Source organism: Nanorana parkeri, unplaced genomic scaffold (assembly GCF_000935625.1).
Source record: "Nanorana parkeri isolate BGI_ZX_2015 unplaced genomic scaffold, ASM93562v1 scaffold534, whole genome shotgun sequence".
In the NCBI taxonomy this organism is placed as follows: domain Eukaryota; kingdom Metazoa; phylum Chordata; class Amphibia; order Anura; family Dicroglossidae; genus Nanorana; species Nanorana parkeri.
The window spans coordinates 455,596-474,037 of NW_017306802.1; the positions used below are offsets into that span (position 1 = coordinate 455,596).

Genomic DNA, 18,442 nt, shown 5'->3' on the forward strand with positions numbered 1-18,442 from the left:
AAAATAGTATATAGTATTATAGTATATATAGTTCCATGCCTCAATTCCAATCATGTTCAATGTCTTTTTTAGTTAAGATCAAGTACAGTTTAGATTTATTTAGGGTTTACATCATACATATATATGGTAATTGTTATGTCTAGTCATGTATGTCTGTTAATGTGCTTTGTGCATAAAAGCTTGTTGTTCAGGTTTGTCAGTATATGTGTCCTTTGTTGCACAGCGTGTCCCTGCACTTTGAGTTGGCAGTTAATTGTTTATGTCTTATACCATGCTACTTATACTACACATGGCACTCATAGCATTCTGTTGCTATTTCAAAGTTCCGGAAGTGACTAAGAAGGTCATCACCGAGAAAGTACCTAAACCTGAAAAAATGCCAACTCTTATTCCGACAACAGAAGAATTTGAACCACTTAAAGGTATATTTCATGCTTACACTGTTCTTCTTATGCTTGGGTTTTGGATTTTTTTTTTCTTTCTTTGGTAGTGTATCCATGTATGTTTTCGTGCATTGTATGTTAACTGTATGTTTGCGTTTTATTGTGTTTGTTTTCTTTAAATTTTGTAAAAGTCTTGTGTAATGTTGTCTTAGTTCCTGAACTTGTTAAGAAACCAAAAATTGCTGGCAAGATGCCGATAGCTACCCCTCAAAAACCTGAGGCTTCTCCAGCAAGAGGTATAATAGTTTTATTATTTTTCTGTATTCTTCTTTCCCTGAAGCTGACGCATTGCCTATGTTTGCTTAATTCACTAAAAGATCAGAATCAGCAGCCAATAATTTCCCTATGCTTCAATAAATAAACAGTGCATACAACCTGCAGTTTGCATATTATATGTATTTTAGTTTTATCCTGCTATAACCATTAAATAGGTAAACTGAACAGACTTGCTATTAAAATGCAAACCTAATCGACTTTCTATGCAATATGTGTTTCTGTACGTTTACTGTGGTACTGTTTGTCTACTGTATGTGTTGTGTCCAAAATGATCTTATATGAACCTCCTATGTTTAAAGTCCCAGAAGCACCAAAGAAACCAATTCCAGAAGCAAAGATACCACCAGCCAAAGGTATAATCTTTACAGAAAGTGTCAAATGTTTGTCTTCTGGGTACTGTTTGTAATAAACATGTATATTTAATGTTAACAGTTGCACTGTAGTTTTATGAGCAGTTTCACTTCCTTGTGCAGAATGGGAGAATTATGTGTTTTGCAATGGCACAATAGGGCTATTGCCAACAAATTGTGACCAGGCACACCTTTTGGTGGCAACTTTGTCTAGTGCCAAACAAAATGCATGTTTTTCAAACTGCCTAATAGAAAATACTCTATATTCCAACTTTCACAAAAAGCATATCATTATATTCAGTTATACTTATCTGCTCAACAACAAAAAACTGCAGCTAAGAGCATAATGTCATTGTCACCGTTTTTTTGGTTATCTTCATGTCTCTGTGGTTGTGTATAAAGATCCACTAAACTCTTGAACAATCTTTAATTCTTTGAGCAACTTATTTTATGTGAGAAGTCACAAATCCTCTCATTAATGTCTTTAAGTGTCAGAAATTGAAAAGAAACAAGAAGAAAAGATACGTATTATTTCCAAAAAGGTTGAAGCTCCGGCACCTACAGGTATATTAGGCTTTGAAGAAAGTAGCTTTTGCATTCCTCAATAATGCCCTTGCAAAGTTTCTAATTAATTTTTTTGTGTACTTTGTGTGACTTTGTACTGTGTACCTGTTTTATTTATTTGTAAATGTGTCCTTTAAAGTACCTGGTGTTCCAAAGAAACCCATAGAGGAGGAAAAGCAAATCATAATCTTTGCCAAAAAAGAAGTCACCACTCCAGTCTCAGGTATATTATCTTTATCAAAAAAGAACACATTTTATTAACATGCACATTCAATAAGTTTGTATAATGTTGGAATAACAGAGGTAAAACATTTACCTTGTCTTATGTTTTAACATAAGTGCAAAAAAAACATTTTACATATATAAGCCAAAGTTTTATAGTGATACTGATTCCATTGTATATTTTTGAAATGTCAGTGGTTTCCAGAAAAGTAAAAGAAGCCCAGGTAGTTACTGTAAAACGAGAGGAGAAGCGAGGGATAATTGAACGTCCTTCTTTCAAAGATAAAGAAGTGTATGAAGAAGTGTATAGGAAGCAAGAGGCCACCTTCAAGGAGCGTGTGTATGAAGAAAGAGAAGAAATCTATGAGGAAGAAATTGTATCCCCTGAAGAAGAAATTTATGAGGAGCCTGATGGGGAAGTAGATGAAATCTATACAACAAGGGGATATATTTATAAGGAAGAGGCTCCTGAAGAGCAGTATGAAGAGGCTGCTGAAGAATACTATGTGGAGGAAGCTCCTGAAGAAACCTATGAAGAAGAGGTCACTCGTGAAGAAGAAAGATATGAAGAAATTATCTATGAAACCAGGCAAACAGCCTATGAAGAAAAGATATACAAACCAATAGAAGCTTACGAGGAACCTGAAGCAGAAAAAGAAAGTTTTTACCAAGCAGTAGATGTAGTTTATGAAGAGAAAGGTACACATTTCACTCTTTATATCTGATGTCCTTGTTGACATACTAATCTCTATCATTCCATATACATATATACAGTATACACAGACGTTAGTATGCATATTATATATGCACAGATGTCACTGTGTCTATTATAAACATATTTGCCCATAATTTTATGCTTTCACCTGAAAAAAAATATTAAATCAAAAATATATACATAAAAGTGCATCTAAAGACAAAACTTTTTTTGTTGTTTTAGTTTTAGTTTTGGATTGAGTATGAAATGGCTAAAAAACGTTTACGTTTGTTTTTTGTTTTTGCTGCCAGTGTTTCTTTGGGAAGATTTTTCTTTACTTCTTTTCTGGAGACACAATACAAAGTGAGAAAAGATCTCTCCAGAGGAAAAGAAATCCTCTCAGACAGTTGTCACTGGAACAAGTGTCCACAATTAGGAGTTCCATTGTATTCCATTCACAACTCAGAATTTCTGATTTTTCTTTTACTTTCATTCCTGGTGAGAATGGACCCGGAACAACTAAAGAGGGTGAATCTATGCAGAGGGGAGACACATAGCAAAAAATAATGTCCAGTAAGAGCACAAAACAAAGGCCTGAGAGTCCAACAGCTTTTAATATTGATATTTGTTTACAAAGCAACTACACAGAACAGCTAATGTGTTTCAGGAGTCTAAAGATCTCCTTCTTTAGAGATAAAGTATGATGAAAAGATCTGAGGACTCACAAGTGGCGCAGTCACCAGGGTTTAATTGTTTGCTGCATGAGACAAAGATCAGTGGATCAATGAATCAGCAATAATGGTAATCTTTAGCTGTTCTGTTTTGTTTCTTTGTAAACAAGTATCAATATTAAAAGCAGTCAGACTCTCAGAACTTTGTTTGCTACTCTTATTGGACTTTGTAATGTAAATCTTCAAACCTGGGCTCCCTGCATTTGGGTGCCTCCTTTTGTTGTGAGCAGTTCTACTTTATCCAAAAATAAAATTGGCTTTAGATACCTTTTATTATAAACATATACACAATTGGAACACCATATACAAAATCTCACAACTCTATAATTACTCTTTTAAAGTTCCAAAGAAACCTGCTTCGGTTGAAAGAAAAGTAACTATAACTAAAAAAGAAGTTTCTCTAATTAAAGGTACATGGGTTTTGCTTTGGAATATAATTTGTCTGTGAATGTTGTGCTTATTGTTGTCTTTTTTTAGTTACATGTGTCTATATGGTTATGTGTGTTATGTGCTTTCTTCAATACTGAAACTTTGAATCATATTTTTTAAGAACCGGAAAAACCTAAAAAAGTAATTCCAGCTGAAAAAGTACCAACTGTTGTCATTAAGAAGGAAAAAATCACTGTTGAAAGAGGTATTCCTCCATATGCAATCTTTCATAAATGTCTGATCATCTTAATGTCTTTAATTGTGTGTCTGTCCTCTTAATTGTGTAGAATTGTGTTTACTGTTTGTAAACGTCAGTGCATAAAATGTACATTCTTTTTACTAATCAGAAGCAGAGATAATTGCTCCAGCACCGACTCCTGTGCCCAAAAAAGTAGTGCCTAAAAAAGTACCAACTGCACAAGGTATCCACGATTACATTTCAATGTATATATACAAATGTAGTTAGTGTAATAGTATGATATTTAGAATTTTTGTCTAAAATCCCATTGAAGGATACCGCAGTGATAAGTCCCATGATCTGTCCTTAGCAACGCAGGAAAATCTGGTATATTGTAAAATATAGCAAAGCAAAACAAAGTTGACATCACTACACATAATTGTCCCAATGTATACATAAAGACTCAAGGGCTAGATTTACTAAAGGCACATAGGCTCTTGACTTTGCAACGTAAACATTTTCTAGCAAAGTGAACAGGCTATTAGTAAATTAACCCCAAGGAACACAAACCCAGGCCATGGTGATGTCACTTCTCCCATGGATTTCAGAGAATAATTGTTAGTGTGGGTGCATAGTAAGTGATCTACTTTTAGTGTTAATGTATATTATTTTTTTATCACATTTATTATTACTTAATCTGTCCAACTAATAGTATGTTTTGTAGACTTATTTTCATATTCTTTGTCATTACTGGCTATTAATACCCTCCCAAATATAATACAATACATGACACATATATGGTTATAACACAACAAAGTGTAATATTGTTTAGGTTGTGGTGTTAAATGTTCCGTCTTCTTTCTAAATCACAAAATGTCTTAAGCAAACTAATCTCTTTAAAGTGCCTGGGGAACCAGAGAAACCAATTTTGAAAGGAAGAGAAGCTATTACTGTATCTAAAAAAGACGTTGCTCATATTGAAGGTATAAAAGATCTTTAATTCAGCAGAAAATCTTGTCTTCTCATCTTTGTCCCCATTCCATATCTTCATCCACCTTCATGTGTTCTGTGTTGTTTGTGATATTGCTGAAAATCTTACCGTGTCCAAACACCACCATGTTCACCTCTAATTTCATTTCGTTCTCTATATCCAAGAAAAACAACTCTTGAAAGCGTGTTTATGTGTGTGTCTTGGTCTTCTCTTACACAAATGTCTTAAAAATCTAAATATTACAATGTCTTTAAAGTTTCAAAGGACATTAAAAAAGTTGTTACTGAAGAAAGACTACCAGAGGAAGCACCAAAAGTGAAAGTTCCAGCAGCAAAAGGTATATAGCCTAACATTCTTGTCTAGCTAGACGTCTATACAATGTATCATTTGTGTATGTTTAAATGTTGTAGGTGCATTTCTTATTGTTCTTTTTGTCAGATGAAAATATGCATTTGTAGCCCGAAGAGCTGGTCAGAAAGAGTTGCAGAGTGAAAATATGAGGTTGATTTACTAAAGGCAAATAGGCTATTCACTTTGCAAGTGAATTTTCAGTCTGTGATAGAAGTTTTCCTTAGCCTCGTGATTGTGATGAAAATGCACTTTGCAAAGAATACCCAATCACATGCAATTAATTTTTTTAGAAAAACATTACTTTTGTGCAAACATGAGTGGAGGTTGAAGCAGAAGAGCTCCACGTCATTCACTAAGCTAAGGAAAACTTCCCTTGCAAAGTAAATAGTAGAATTGTGCATTCGCTCTCATCTGAACTAACATTCAGACGAAAATCGGCAAATTCCGAAATTCGGATGCAAAAAATTATTCATATCTGAATTTTTGACAACGAAAATTTGGATGCATCTGAATTTTGTCTGAATATCATTTGGAATTAACTGATGTGTTGCTAAACGTGGGGGGAAAAAACAGCATGGGATTCCCCCAAATTCATACCAGACCCTTTAGGTCTGGTAGGAATTTTAGTAGCAACCCCATGGCAAATAAAACCCATAGGGTTCCCCAAAAGTCCCTTACCAGACCCTTGATTTGAGTAGCAGCCTGGCAGAGCAGAATAGCGGGGGACAATCGTGCATCCCCCCTCCTACCCCATACCAGGCTACTTGCCATCCCAATAGATTTGAATAGATGTTCATGTGTGTTGCCAATTAATATTTAGCTATAATATTTTATATTATTATAACATTTCTTAAAACAAGAGGCTTTATAGTCATGATATGGCAAGTGTGATTTATGTCACTTGTTCAACTTGTTGCCCAGCTAGCTCCATAAACAATGTTCACTAAACTCCTGAAAGAAATTTGTAGAAGTGTTTACTCTGCAGACCTAAAAAGCATATGCTAAACAATTCAATTGAGCATTGGGGAATGTTTTTGTACAGGGATGACGCAGTCCCTGTGAGGTCTAAGGAACGTGGCAAATGTAGACATTTTGTAGCTCAGAACAGGCATTTTAGAGTAAAGGTAAAAACACTTCCTCCTAGGCTATACCAGGTTCATGCTGACATTCATGCTGAAGTTGATGCCATTACTGGTGATAGCACTTCAACAAATGCCATTTTTTTGAGAAGAGCTTTCATGTATTTGTTTTATAGATAGTATGTTATGTATTATGTGCAAAAGCAAAGGCAGACGTGCTTTATTAATTGGTTTGCAGGAAACAATAATTAAATTACATTTTTTCAGGTTATCATTCACTACTTTTAAAATAACAACTGGCATATTCCAATTTACAGGAAATAAGTGTAAATTACTCTGCACTCCCTGGTGTTCTTCAGGCAATCAGAGGCTGCAAAAAATCAGCTACCCTGCACACTTTCAACCACTGCACTCTATTCTTCAGGCAGATGTTTAGCCAGAAAACCCCCAATGACTACTTAATTCAAAATGCTGCAGAGCAGAGTGAAGGTGCCAGAAATATGCCAGGAATGTGATTGATGTGGGAGAGCGAAGAATTTGCAGCCCCTGCTCTTCTGAAGGATGGGAGGAAGGAAAGGGTCATTTAGACCTTTCACCTAAGTCTTCTAATTTCTGAAGTGCCTACACAGGCACATTTACATGTGGTGTAATTTGTATGTCTCTGCTAAAGTGTACCTCTAGTCAAAACATTTGGAAATAGTAAGAACCTTCATTTTCTTTACTTTTTGCGTCCCCATTTGGTAGATTTTCTTTTACTTCCTTCCCTAATGACAATGTTATCACCAAGAGAGGAAATGAAGAGCAATATTTATTAGAATAATGGGGGAAAGCTTGAACCTTTTTAGCTTTTTACTATTTCAAATGTGTTCTTCCTTCATATTTCCTCTTTTTACCAAGGTGACACCAGGGCAGGGAAAAGTGGAAAAACACCCCAAAGGGACACAAACAGCAAATTAAAAAATCCTGACAGCTGTTCTAATCATGCACTACTCAAGCTATAGAAAAGTTTTAGCTAGATATACACTTTAAGCAAAACCTTTGTAAGAACCTAAATACTCTTTTTATTACTGTTCCTATAGATGGTTTTATCACTTTATATGTTTTTTTATGTTTACATAAGGTTGCAGACAGAGAGACCTTATTGCGTGTGTCAGTGTTTCACTTTTCTAAATTAAATTCTTGTTGGCATACCCTTGCTGTTTTTGTGTATGTCTGTCTGATATGTCCATATAATTTACATTCTTGTAATTCATCCTTTGCAAAAGCCAATAAAAATAATATATCTTTAAAGTGCCTGAGAAACCAAAGATACCTGTGCCTGAAGAAAGGCTGCCAACTCCTCCTGCAAAGAAGGAAGAGGTTCCTCCAAGCAAAGGTATATTACTAAAAAAATCCTAACCAGTTGTGCTGGGAGCTGTGTAGTCTAGTATGCAATTAATATCCCTACAATAGATCTAAGTAGCAAATCTTTGTACTGTATTTTAAAGTACCAGAAGTACATAAGCGAGCCATACCCGAAGAAAAGGTTCCTGCTCCTGTGCCTAAGAAAGAGGAGGTTCAGCCTCCTAAAGGTACAATTATATATATATATTCTCACTAGTACTTTACTAAAATGTATACATATTCCTAAAACATAAATCTTGTTCTTAAAGTCCCAGAAATACACAAGAAAACTCTTCCTGAGGAAAAAATAGTTCCTAAAAAAGAAGTACCAGCTCCCCCAGGTAGACTATATATCATTAAACATTATCTTTGCTTTATTTTCATTTTGTGTACGTTATTCATGTCTTTTTTTATTATATGTACTATTTTTGTGTTTGTATCAGTATGTCTGTTTAACATTTCTTTAATGTTATGACTACCTTAAAAAATGCAACAATTCTGAGGCAGTGATATTGGATAAAACTCATCACTAACTACTAAACTAGCGAACCCTTTTTATTCTTCAATGTCACTTAGTGTCTTCTAGGATATTATTAGTGGTTGAATGTTCTGTGTAATAAATGTCTTGTTGATGTTCTTGCCATTTTTTTAGTCATTCTTACATATAAGTTTATTTTTTTATTAAATTCCCCCAAGTGGTCAAAAAAATAGAGGCGAAAGTACCAGTTCCTGTTGCTAAGAAAGATGAAGCTCCTCCAGCCAAAGGTACTTCACAATTTTCTTGTCCAACCATGAAATTGCTACCATTTTTAGTATATTTGTTTGTATTGTTACATTTGTAATAACTGTTTTCATGTATCACATCATATTTGTCTTTCCTGCTAATTTGATAATATTTTAAGTGATCTTAAACAATTGACTAAAGCGTATATCTTTCAATTGATACCAAAGTGCAGCTTTAGGGGTTTAAAGATCCAGTAGAAGCTACACTTATTAAAAGTATATAACTGGCCAAAAGCCATCGTCATGTTGTGTTAACAGCTTTCACATATCTTTTATGTATACTACACATTTTATGTTCTTCTTTTCGTCTTTTGTTCTCTTTTGTATGTGTATAAATGGTACTAACAAAGAATGTAGCTATGATGATTTAATTTTTCCACGTCACTAGCGTTATCTTTTTATTCAGCCTAAGTGGCTTTCTTGAAGTCCTTATTTGTTTACTTTCCACAAATATTATCTGTTGTGTTGTATTTTGTGTTGGTCTTGCTGCTAAGACAATACTTGTTTTTAAAGTCCCTGAACTGAGAAAGAAGCCTGTACCAGAAGAAAAAGTACCAGTACCTACTCCTAAAAAAGAAGAGGTTGCACCTCCCAAAGGTATACCTCTACTTTTTAGATTGTCCATGTCTTAAGTAAAATAGAATCAGCATGTAGCATATTGCTTTTTTGTCTGTTTGTTTTTTTCTGGGAATATTAACAATGATATTTACTTGTACATCTACCATACCTTAAAATATCTTAAACATTTTAAAATGCCAGAAGAACACAAGAGGCTGGTCCCAGAAGAGAAGGCACTAAAGGCCATTCCTAAAAAAGAGGAAGCACCTCCAGTGAAAGGTAGAGAAAGTACTTGCCCATTTTTTCTCTTTATAATCTCTTTTGTTATGTCAAACTGTTATGCCACTGTATTATGTGTATCTTTTATGCATATTGCATCTTATCATCTTCTATAGAGATGTTCAGGTTACATTAATTAGTGTTTTGTTATGTTTTTTATCTCTTTATTTGTGTCATCCTTTGCTTGGTTTGTGTTTAAATTCTTAGTCTGTCACTGTTCGTATGGTAGTTGTCATTAAACAGAGTCTAATATTCTTTAAAGTGCCAGAAGCTCCTAAGAAGATTATTCCTGAAGAAAAAGTGCCAAAAGTTTTCCCAGAACCACCAACCCCTAAAGGTATTAAAGGAAGCCCTACACATTTACTATCAGATTTTACATATATTTATGTGTATATTTCATCTGGGATACATTATATTTTGCATTTTTATGGCAATTTCAGTAATATAGTTAAATAATGGATATATTTTATTTTAATAATAATTTTTATATTTATTTACCTTTCATATATATTTAATAAAACCAAATCCCAGATCAAATATTCCAATTATGATGCACCGTATTTCCAAATGAATGTAAAACAGCATTCTCTTAAACGTCAAGTGCTATATATAACACTTTAACCAAGTATTATCAAGTATTACAAAACACTTCTTAAAACATCTTCTTGCTGATTGCAAAATAAATTACTCTTGCTAAATGAGCACAATATATTTAAAGTGTCTGAAGTACCGAAGATTGTATCACAAGAGGTGGAAGAAATTACCGACTTGCTTAGAAAGACTCCAATAACCAAAGGTATTAACACAGAGGCTTCTTTGGACTCAATGTTACTAACATCTTCAAATTATCTGTATGTTTGTCTCATATCAGTGGTGCCTGTCTTTGTACCTCAACAGCAGATTATGTGTAGCAGTGTATAATCTTTATACCTTTATACCTTATTTACTTGCTACAGCAAGTAACTTACCCCAAGTAACTAAAATTATTTTTTTAAAGCTACTAATAAGCTTTTTTCTAATATATATCATATTACAGTATGGTATGTATGCTACATATGCTATACTGTATATAGACACATTATAAATAATTTTGACAAACCAGACAATGTGATATAACCACTTTTAGATGCTCTTAGAGGACCAGTGGCCTGCACAGACTAATTCCATTATGTAAATAATTTCAATGGTAATTCCTCACTTTCCGTATACTGACCTTGCTGATTCATTTAATACATACTGATATGTTTTCAACACAGCAAGTGTCACTTGACAGTTAGTAAAATGTACACAATATTTTTAGTACCAGAGCCACCAAAGCTTCCAACTCTTAAGGAAAAGGCTCCATCTATTCAAAAGAAACCAACACCAGTAGAAGGTACACAACTACTACACATATTTGTCTTATTGTGTGTATTTGTGTTAGAAACAAAAACTGAATTGTTACTAATATTTTTAAAGTGCCTGTACCAGAAGAAAAGGTGATGCTTAAACCTTTTAAAAGGGAGGCACCTTCAGCCAAAGGTACATTTTGTAATTGTCTGCTTATACACTGTATGTAATGTTTTGTGTTTTACACTAGAAGCCTTGAGCAGTGTAATATTAGGTTACTAATGTGATTATACTATCTTAAAAGTGGCAGAAGCTCCCCCTAAAGTTGCGCCTGAGCAGAAAATACCTACTCCTATTTCTAAGAAAGAGGTTCCTCCTGCACCACCACCTCCATCCAAAGGTATTTTACTACCTATAGTTTTTTTTATTCTACAACTGCCTGTAGTGTTCTGAAATAGAAATATAAGTATATATTAAATATATAATTTAGAAGCACAATAATATCAAGTTATCAAGGCCAATTAAGTATACAGCATATGTTGTAACTCATGCTGTTGTTGTTTGCCTAATTCTACCTAGGCTATATAAAAATATATTGCCAGTGATCTATAGATCAGCCGTCCTGTTTCTCTCCTAAAATAGCAGAGTTACCAAAGAAAATGGTCCCAAAAGAAATAGAACCAACACCTTCTTCTAGGAGAGAGACTACCGTGACAAAAGGTACAACATCTCAAAATTCACTATTAATACTTAAATTTGTTTAGCCTTTGTAAATAACCACTGCAACATTCAAATTTCTTTTAAGTGGTTGAAGTGCCAAGAGCTGTGGAAGAAGAGAGGCCACCTGCATTTGTCCATAAAAAAGAAGTAATCACTACTGTGGAAGGTAGTTACCAATCCCAGCCACACTAACTATTTCAACTATGTTGTGCTAAATATTTGATGCACACATTAGAATTGTTTATTCTGGCAGATGTGTATATGTTGTATGTTTACATAATGTTACAAATATCTTTTAAAAAAACACTAATATCTTTAAAGTGGTGGAAAACGTGACATTAGCTATTGAAGTACCAGACGTACCTCCTCCTCTTGTGGAGAAGAAACGTATTCCACCAAAGAAAGGTATATGAACTCACATGTTCCATATATGTGAATGTTGTCTTTTTGTGTTGTATGTGCCATCACCCTCTAAAATATTCCATGTTTCAAACTAATATCTTTAAAGTACCTGAGATGCTTCAACAGCCACTTCCTGAAGAGAAAGTGCGTCGTACAATTCATAAAAAAGAAATAGTTCCTCAAGCAGAAGGTATTATAAACATGTTTCCTTGTCAACCACTTCTTTATATATTATGTTGTTCATTATATGTGTGTCCTAAAGTTTGCTTATTAAGTGTTTTGTTCCTAAAGTCTTACTAAAGTTGTTTGTGTAATACATGTTTTGTTCCTGAAGTATTACTAATATCTTCATCCCTTAAGAACATCTTAAAGAGGAAAAACTGCAGCAAACTCTTCCTAAAAAAGAAATTGTTTCTCCAGCACAAGGTATATTAAGTGTTCATTCTTATCATTCATATAATGAATACATGTGTATTTGGTGTTGTACATATTCTGAGATTTGGTCCTAAGTAATGTTCCTAAAGCTTTACTAATATCTTTAAAGTACCCAAGACTTTCAAAGAAACCTCTCAAGAACAGGAAGTTCCGCATATACTCCCTAAAAAGGGTGTGCCTCCTTTGAAAGGTATGCAGTTTATTATTTAGATTCAGTATATTCATTTCTACAACTTACTGGCCTTTAACTTTGACTAATATCTTTAAAGTTGAGATGCACCCAAAAGCAATTCGACAGGAGGAACAACTTATAGTATCTGAAAGAAAAACAGTTTTAGCAGCTGAAGGTAAATCCTATTTACAAATGTTTGCCTTTAATGACCAGCATTATGTTTAGAAAGATATTAAACTATAATTAACTCTTAGGTATAATAGATGTTCCACAAAGATTAGAAGAGAAATTGCCCACTGTAATATCTCCCAAACACACACCGCTTCCCATTGAAGGTACAGAATTAAAATGAAAAAGCTGTTAAAATGTTAGAAATCAGTATAGATATATAGATCTATATCTGGATATATCTAGATATAGATATATATAGTTAATTGCATCTGTTTTAAATCAGAGGAAGAATATCCTAGTGTGACAAAAAGAGAGAAACCAACTATACCGCTTACTAGCAAAGTCGCTCCAGTCTCTCAAGGTATATCCTTTGTGGATATTTAGTATTTATTTAAGAGTAGTTTATAATGATCTAAAACAATGCTAATATTTTTCAAGCAGCAGGGATTCTTAAAAAGACAGAAGAGAAATTTCAGAGAGTTCTTGACAAAAAAGTCGCAGTCCAGAAAACTGAAGGTAGAATATTTTTAACATGTTATAATGTTTCAGATAAGTTAGCTGAGAACCTAAACTAACTGAATGATAAAATGTTATAGTTCCTGAGGCTCCAGAGATGAGGGTTCCAGAAAAGAAAATTCTGAAGCCTAAGAAAGATGCGATGCACACTGCTGGAGGTATATCTGTTGTAGATATATCACTAATAAAATGGCATCTAGATGTTGAGTAATAGAACAGCATCTGGATTTAAGTTAATGAATCATCATTTTGATTATGTAACCAGTGCTTATATTCTTTTAAATGACAGAGATCCCCAAAGAGGCAGAAGAAAAATTTCCAAGGGTTGTTAGCAAAAAGGAAGTAATCCATCATGTTGAAGGTAGATTATATTCTGCATATTTATCTATTGCTATGGTTGAGGGCACACACTAACTTTTGGGCTAATACTAATATCTTTAAAGTCTCTGAGGTGCCTGATAAGATTGCCCCCGAGGAGAAAATGTTTACAAGGCCTACAAAAGAGGCAACACCAAGTCTTGAAGGTATTTTAGATTGATGAAGGACCTATTATGAAATATGACTGTACACTAATATGCAAAAGATGCTAACCAAAACTAATATCTTTTAAGTGCCCATGAAAGTTCCTAGGAAGCCTATAGACGAAGAGAAAAAAACTGTTACAGATTACACAAGAGAAGTAATCTCTTCAGTGGCAGGTATATGATCTGTGATTTTGAACTCAAGTCAATATTTATATAAGAGGCCCTGTTACATGCCCATCCATTGTTATTTTATTTTTTGATATGGTAGTAAACAAAAACTATTTACCGTATATACTCGAGTATAAGCCGTCCCGAATATAAGCCGAGGTACCTAATTTTAGCCAAAAAAACTGGGAAAAAGTATTGACCCGAATGTAGTAAAGTAGAAGACATACAATTTTACAGTTAAAAGTGCAAATATAGACAAGTCCCAGCATATTATGTCTGCTCATCAAAATATAAAATATCAGTAAAATATCAACTAAATATGAAAATAGTTATCACTATGATTTAAATTTTTAAAAATACTAAGTAAAATAAACGTTTTCTTTAAAACTTGAAATGTTAGCTGAAGAAGAGGAAGAAGTTCCAGCTCCTGTGCCAGGTAGGTCCACTGTCAAACATAGGTATAGAATAAATTTGCCCGCCAAAGATGCCATAAAAATGTAATTCAAAACAAATATATATTTTAAAGAAAAATAAGATTCCCAGAAACATCTGGTAGAAGAGAAACGCAAATCAATTTATAAAAATAAAACAGCTGTCCCTAAGAAAGGTATTTAACTGACTCCCTCATAAAGGCATTCATGTATTTTAGGCAAGTTATGCTCAGTATCTGTTACTGAATTATCACTTATAAAACCACTAATATCTTTTAAGCACTTGAAGTTCCAACAAGGATCCCATCTGAAGAAAACAAGCAGGTTACAGTTCACAAACATGAAGTGATTGTGTCTGCAGAAGGTATATTCACAACCTCATCTTTTCATGACATCCATTGTATATGTTCAACGCAACGTCCATTGCATAATACTAATGTTTCACTAATATCTTCATGACTAGAAGTATCAAAAAAACCAAGTGCAAAAGGAAAAGTGCCAGCTTCTAGGAAAGAAAAGACTTCGTATGTTGAAGGTATTGGATGATTTCCCCCACTTGTATTTACCACAAATCAGTAGGACTAGTTAAATACTAATATTAGACTGTCTTTTAAAAATAGCCAACATATCTGAAAGAGGTGGCTCTGAGGAAATGCCCCAAATTGCTGTTTCCAAAAGAGAACCTACTTCCTATGAGCAAGGTATAGTTTTTATTTCAGTTTATATAATCATTTATTATATATAACCTTACTGCTTGTACAAACCTGTACCTTTCAGTTGTAAATATTTAACAAGTCAAAGTGTGAAATTATAGGTAGTAAACTGCTAACTTACCTTTTTAGGTAAAACACATTATGTACTTTTTGTAAACTCCCTTTGAAAATTGCAATAATGCGCCTCCAAAAAATATTTCAAAGAATATTCTTATAAAAATACCTTGCTCCTGAAGATCAACTAAAAGCCATTGTACCAAAGAAAGTAATTTGTTCTCTTAGAACCAAAAGCTTTTTAGTTATAGAACTTGTGAAAAATAATAGTACTAAAATAATGTATTTAAATAGCCAAATGTACCTTACAAACTTAAATAGGTGTACCTAAAAGCAAAGGTGATTTTTGTACAAAAGGTGCATTACCCTCTTCTTGAGTTAATATTAAGTTATAATAATACATATGTAAAATTTTTAAGGTGTCCTAAAGACTCCTAGAGAAACTACATCGATATCCATCCAAAAGAGAGAAATTATTTATCAAGTAGAAGGTATATTTTATATATAACATTTTCAATTTCACTCATTCAACCATTAGTAGCGCATTATTCATCTTTTTACATCTTTTCATATTATTACAAATATAACTTTTCTAAGGTGTCTCAGAGACTCCTGCAGAGACTACTCCAATATCTGCCAAAAGGGAGACAGTTATTATCAAGTCGAAGGCATCTTTTATATATTCAATTTTCCATTTTTCTTTTTAAGCCATTATTAGCACATTCTTCATCTCCTTATAAAAAGTAATACTTAAAAAATCCAAGAAAGTTGCAAAAAATGTCAAATTTATTTCTAAATAAAAGCTGATTGTGATATATAGGTAATCACCCTTTTTCCATTTTTCAATCATTTTACCATATTAAATCTTTATAAACGTAATGATAATACTGATTTCTTATCTCTAAATTAAATGATATCCCCAAAAAGCTGACTCCCAGAGAGAAGGAAAATGTATCATTTTCCAAAGGAAATACAGATACCCTCTTAGAAGGTAATGCAAAGGCAAATTAATATGATTACAGTGTTTGTCAAAACAGCTCTCCAAAGGTCATGTTACATCTAAAAGTGACAATACTTCCTGTTCTGAAGGTACATGATTTCCATTCCCCACACCATTGTGACAATCTAATTAATAAGCTTTAGAACAAAATATAAATTATATTATCTCAATCTTTTCTCTGTCACACACTCATAAATTGCCAAATATTCTAAAGTAACCAACATCAGTGAAAATACTAAACATTTCTTTGCTATAAAAATGTTACTTTCTTTCTGGAAGGTGTATAATGACATCCATAGTTCCCAGTAACACCACACAGTCAGTGAATCACATTACCCATTTTCCAGTCATGTTCTATGTAGAAAATAATGCATTTTAATTGATAGATTTGCCATAAATACTCAGAGCTAAAGAACAGCTTCATGTTGATGTATTTATGCAAGGAACGCCTTCCTCTTTGGAAGATAACTAATTTCTCTCATAAATCTTAAGTCACTCACATCCATTACTCCAAATCAAATAATAATACTATATCAATATATTAAAAATAATAGATGTCCCTAAACGAATAGCGCCAGATAAAAGAATGGTTCCAGAAGAAAAGCCCAAAGTTCTCTTAAGTAGGAGAGAAATGTCTATCTTTGCAGAAGGTAAATAATGACCATTTCAATCATGTCCTCCCAAGCACTAATTAAATCATATTATACTCATAAGATAAATAAAATGTGTATTTTAATCTCTAATTTAGTTGACGTTCCTAGAAAAGTGGTTGTCGGAGAGAAGCCACAAATCTCTGTACTCAGCAGAGATACTTATTCCACATTAGAAGGTATAGCATACCTTGTTCTTTAAACTGAAACTCTCCAGTCAGTTACTAATGGCAACTGCAGAAATACTTGACATATTTTTTAAAGCAACTAACATAATTTTTGGGGAACAAAATGTTCTTACTTTACTTTTAAGTTATGTAGTCACCTTCACAGTTCTCATTAAAGCCTTCCAGTCTGTGAATGAAATCACTAATTTCCTACTCGTGTTCTAATAAAACATTTTAATTGATAGGTGTACCAAAAACATCCAGACCTGAACAAAGGTCTCATATTGGTGTATCTAAAGAAGAAATCACTTCCTCTCTGGAAGGTTACTCATTATCACAGAAGTCATAATTCCTTTAGTCTTTCAATCACATTTCCTATTTCCTAATATATCAATATGTTTAAAATGTTAGCTGTCTCTAAAATAATGGTGACTGAAGAAATGCCCAAAATTCATAAAAGTAAGAAAAAAGCTCCTTCCTCTGCAGAAAGTACATAATCAGCATCTTAATCTTATCGCCCCAACTATTCATTAAATCATATACTCATAACTTAAATAAATATTATTATTAATTATTATAATTGTTGAGATAGTCCCTGGAAAAGTGATGGTTGGAGAGAAGCCAATAATCTCTGTACTCAGCAGAGATACTGATACCAAGTTAGAAAGTATACCACACTTTGTCTTTTATTTGAAACTCACTAATAAGTTATTAATTACCATTTCAAACATAAAATGTTTCAAAAAAAATCCCTTCCTATCTTAAAGTTATGTAGTGACCCCATAGCTCTTATTAATGTCAACCAGTCTGTGGCGCACTGTTTTCCCCATTGTGTTATGATTAAAAAATAATGCATTTTGATTGACAGATGTACCAAAAACATGCAGAACTGAAGAAAGTCCTCATATTGGTGTATCTAAAGAAGGAACCCCTTCCTCTCTGGAAGGTAACTCAGAATCTTATATGTCACCATTCCTTTTTGTTAGTCATTCATTCACATCTCATATTTCCTGACCACAAACTAATAATATATCAACATATTTAAAATGTTAGATGCCTCTTAAAGTTCATAAAAGTAGGAGAGAAGTTCCTTCTTCTACTGAAGGCACAGCATTACCATCTCAACCTATTCATCCTAACTCTTCATTAAAGTATATTACACTTTCAATAAAACATATTGTTTTAATATTATGTTAATCATTTCTGTCATTAGAGGAGATGCTAATGTTATGTAAGGGAATTTTCACTTTGCAAGGGAAATCTCACTAAGCTTAATGAATGTGGTGAAAGCTCACTTTGTAAAGAATATTCAATTATATTCTTGCTTGCACATGATTGGATGATGGAAATCAGCAAAGCTTCACCTCTTTCACTAAGCTAAGTGAAAATTTCCTTGCAAAACAAATAGCCTATTTTCCATTAGTAAATCAACTGCTTTGTCTTTTAAATGCAACTCTCCAATCAGTTAATAATTACCTTTTTACAACCCTTCAATAAATTATCCATTACATCCATAACTCGAAATATTATTTTAATATCTAATTTAGTTGGATTGTCTAGAAAGGTGACACTTGGAGAGAATCCACAAATCTCTGTACTCATAGTAAAGACACTGATTCCATGTTAGAAGTTATAATATTTTATATTATATATTATATAGTTATATATATATATATATA

The 18,442-nt window shown here is 33.2% G+C and overlaps 1 protein-coding gene across 1 annotated transcript in view; it reads left to right on the forward strand.

The window, feature by feature from the left end:
* The window catches only part of TTN (titin), a 270,471-nt gene that overhangs the window by 133,066 nt on the left and 118,963 nt on the right, over positions 1-18,442 (forward strand). The window contains 28 exon segments of the mRNA XM_018561614.1: positions 596-679; positions 1,559-1,633; positions 1,773-1,856; positions 2,051-2,554; positions 3,831-3,914; positions 4,790-4,870; positions 5,135-5,215; positions 7,600-7,683; positions 7,796-7,879; positions 7,961-8,032; positions 8,361-8,456; positions 8,988-9,071; positions 9,574-9,648; positions 10,612-10,686; positions 10,945-11,040; positions 11,446-11,526; positions 11,682-11,765; positions 11,869-11,952; positions 12,123-12,188; positions 12,467-12,544; positions 13,137-13,214; positions 13,346-13,417; positions 13,500-13,580; positions 13,668-13,754; positions 14,460-14,543; positions 14,643-14,714; positions 14,800-14,880; positions 17,632-17,709. Coding sequence (XP_018417116.1) covers positions 596-679; positions 1,559-1,633; positions 1,773-1,856; positions 2,051-2,554; positions 3,831-3,914; positions 4,790-4,870; positions 5,135-5,215; positions 7,600-7,683; positions 7,796-7,879; positions 7,961-8,032; positions 8,361-8,456; positions 8,988-9,071; positions 9,574-9,648; positions 10,612-10,686; positions 10,945-11,040; positions 11,446-11,526; positions 11,682-11,765; positions 11,869-11,952; positions 12,123-12,188; positions 12,467-12,544; positions 13,137-13,214; positions 13,346-13,417; positions 13,500-13,580; positions 13,668-13,754; positions 14,460-14,543; positions 14,643-14,714; positions 14,800-14,880; positions 17,632-17,709 — 2,685 coding nt within the window.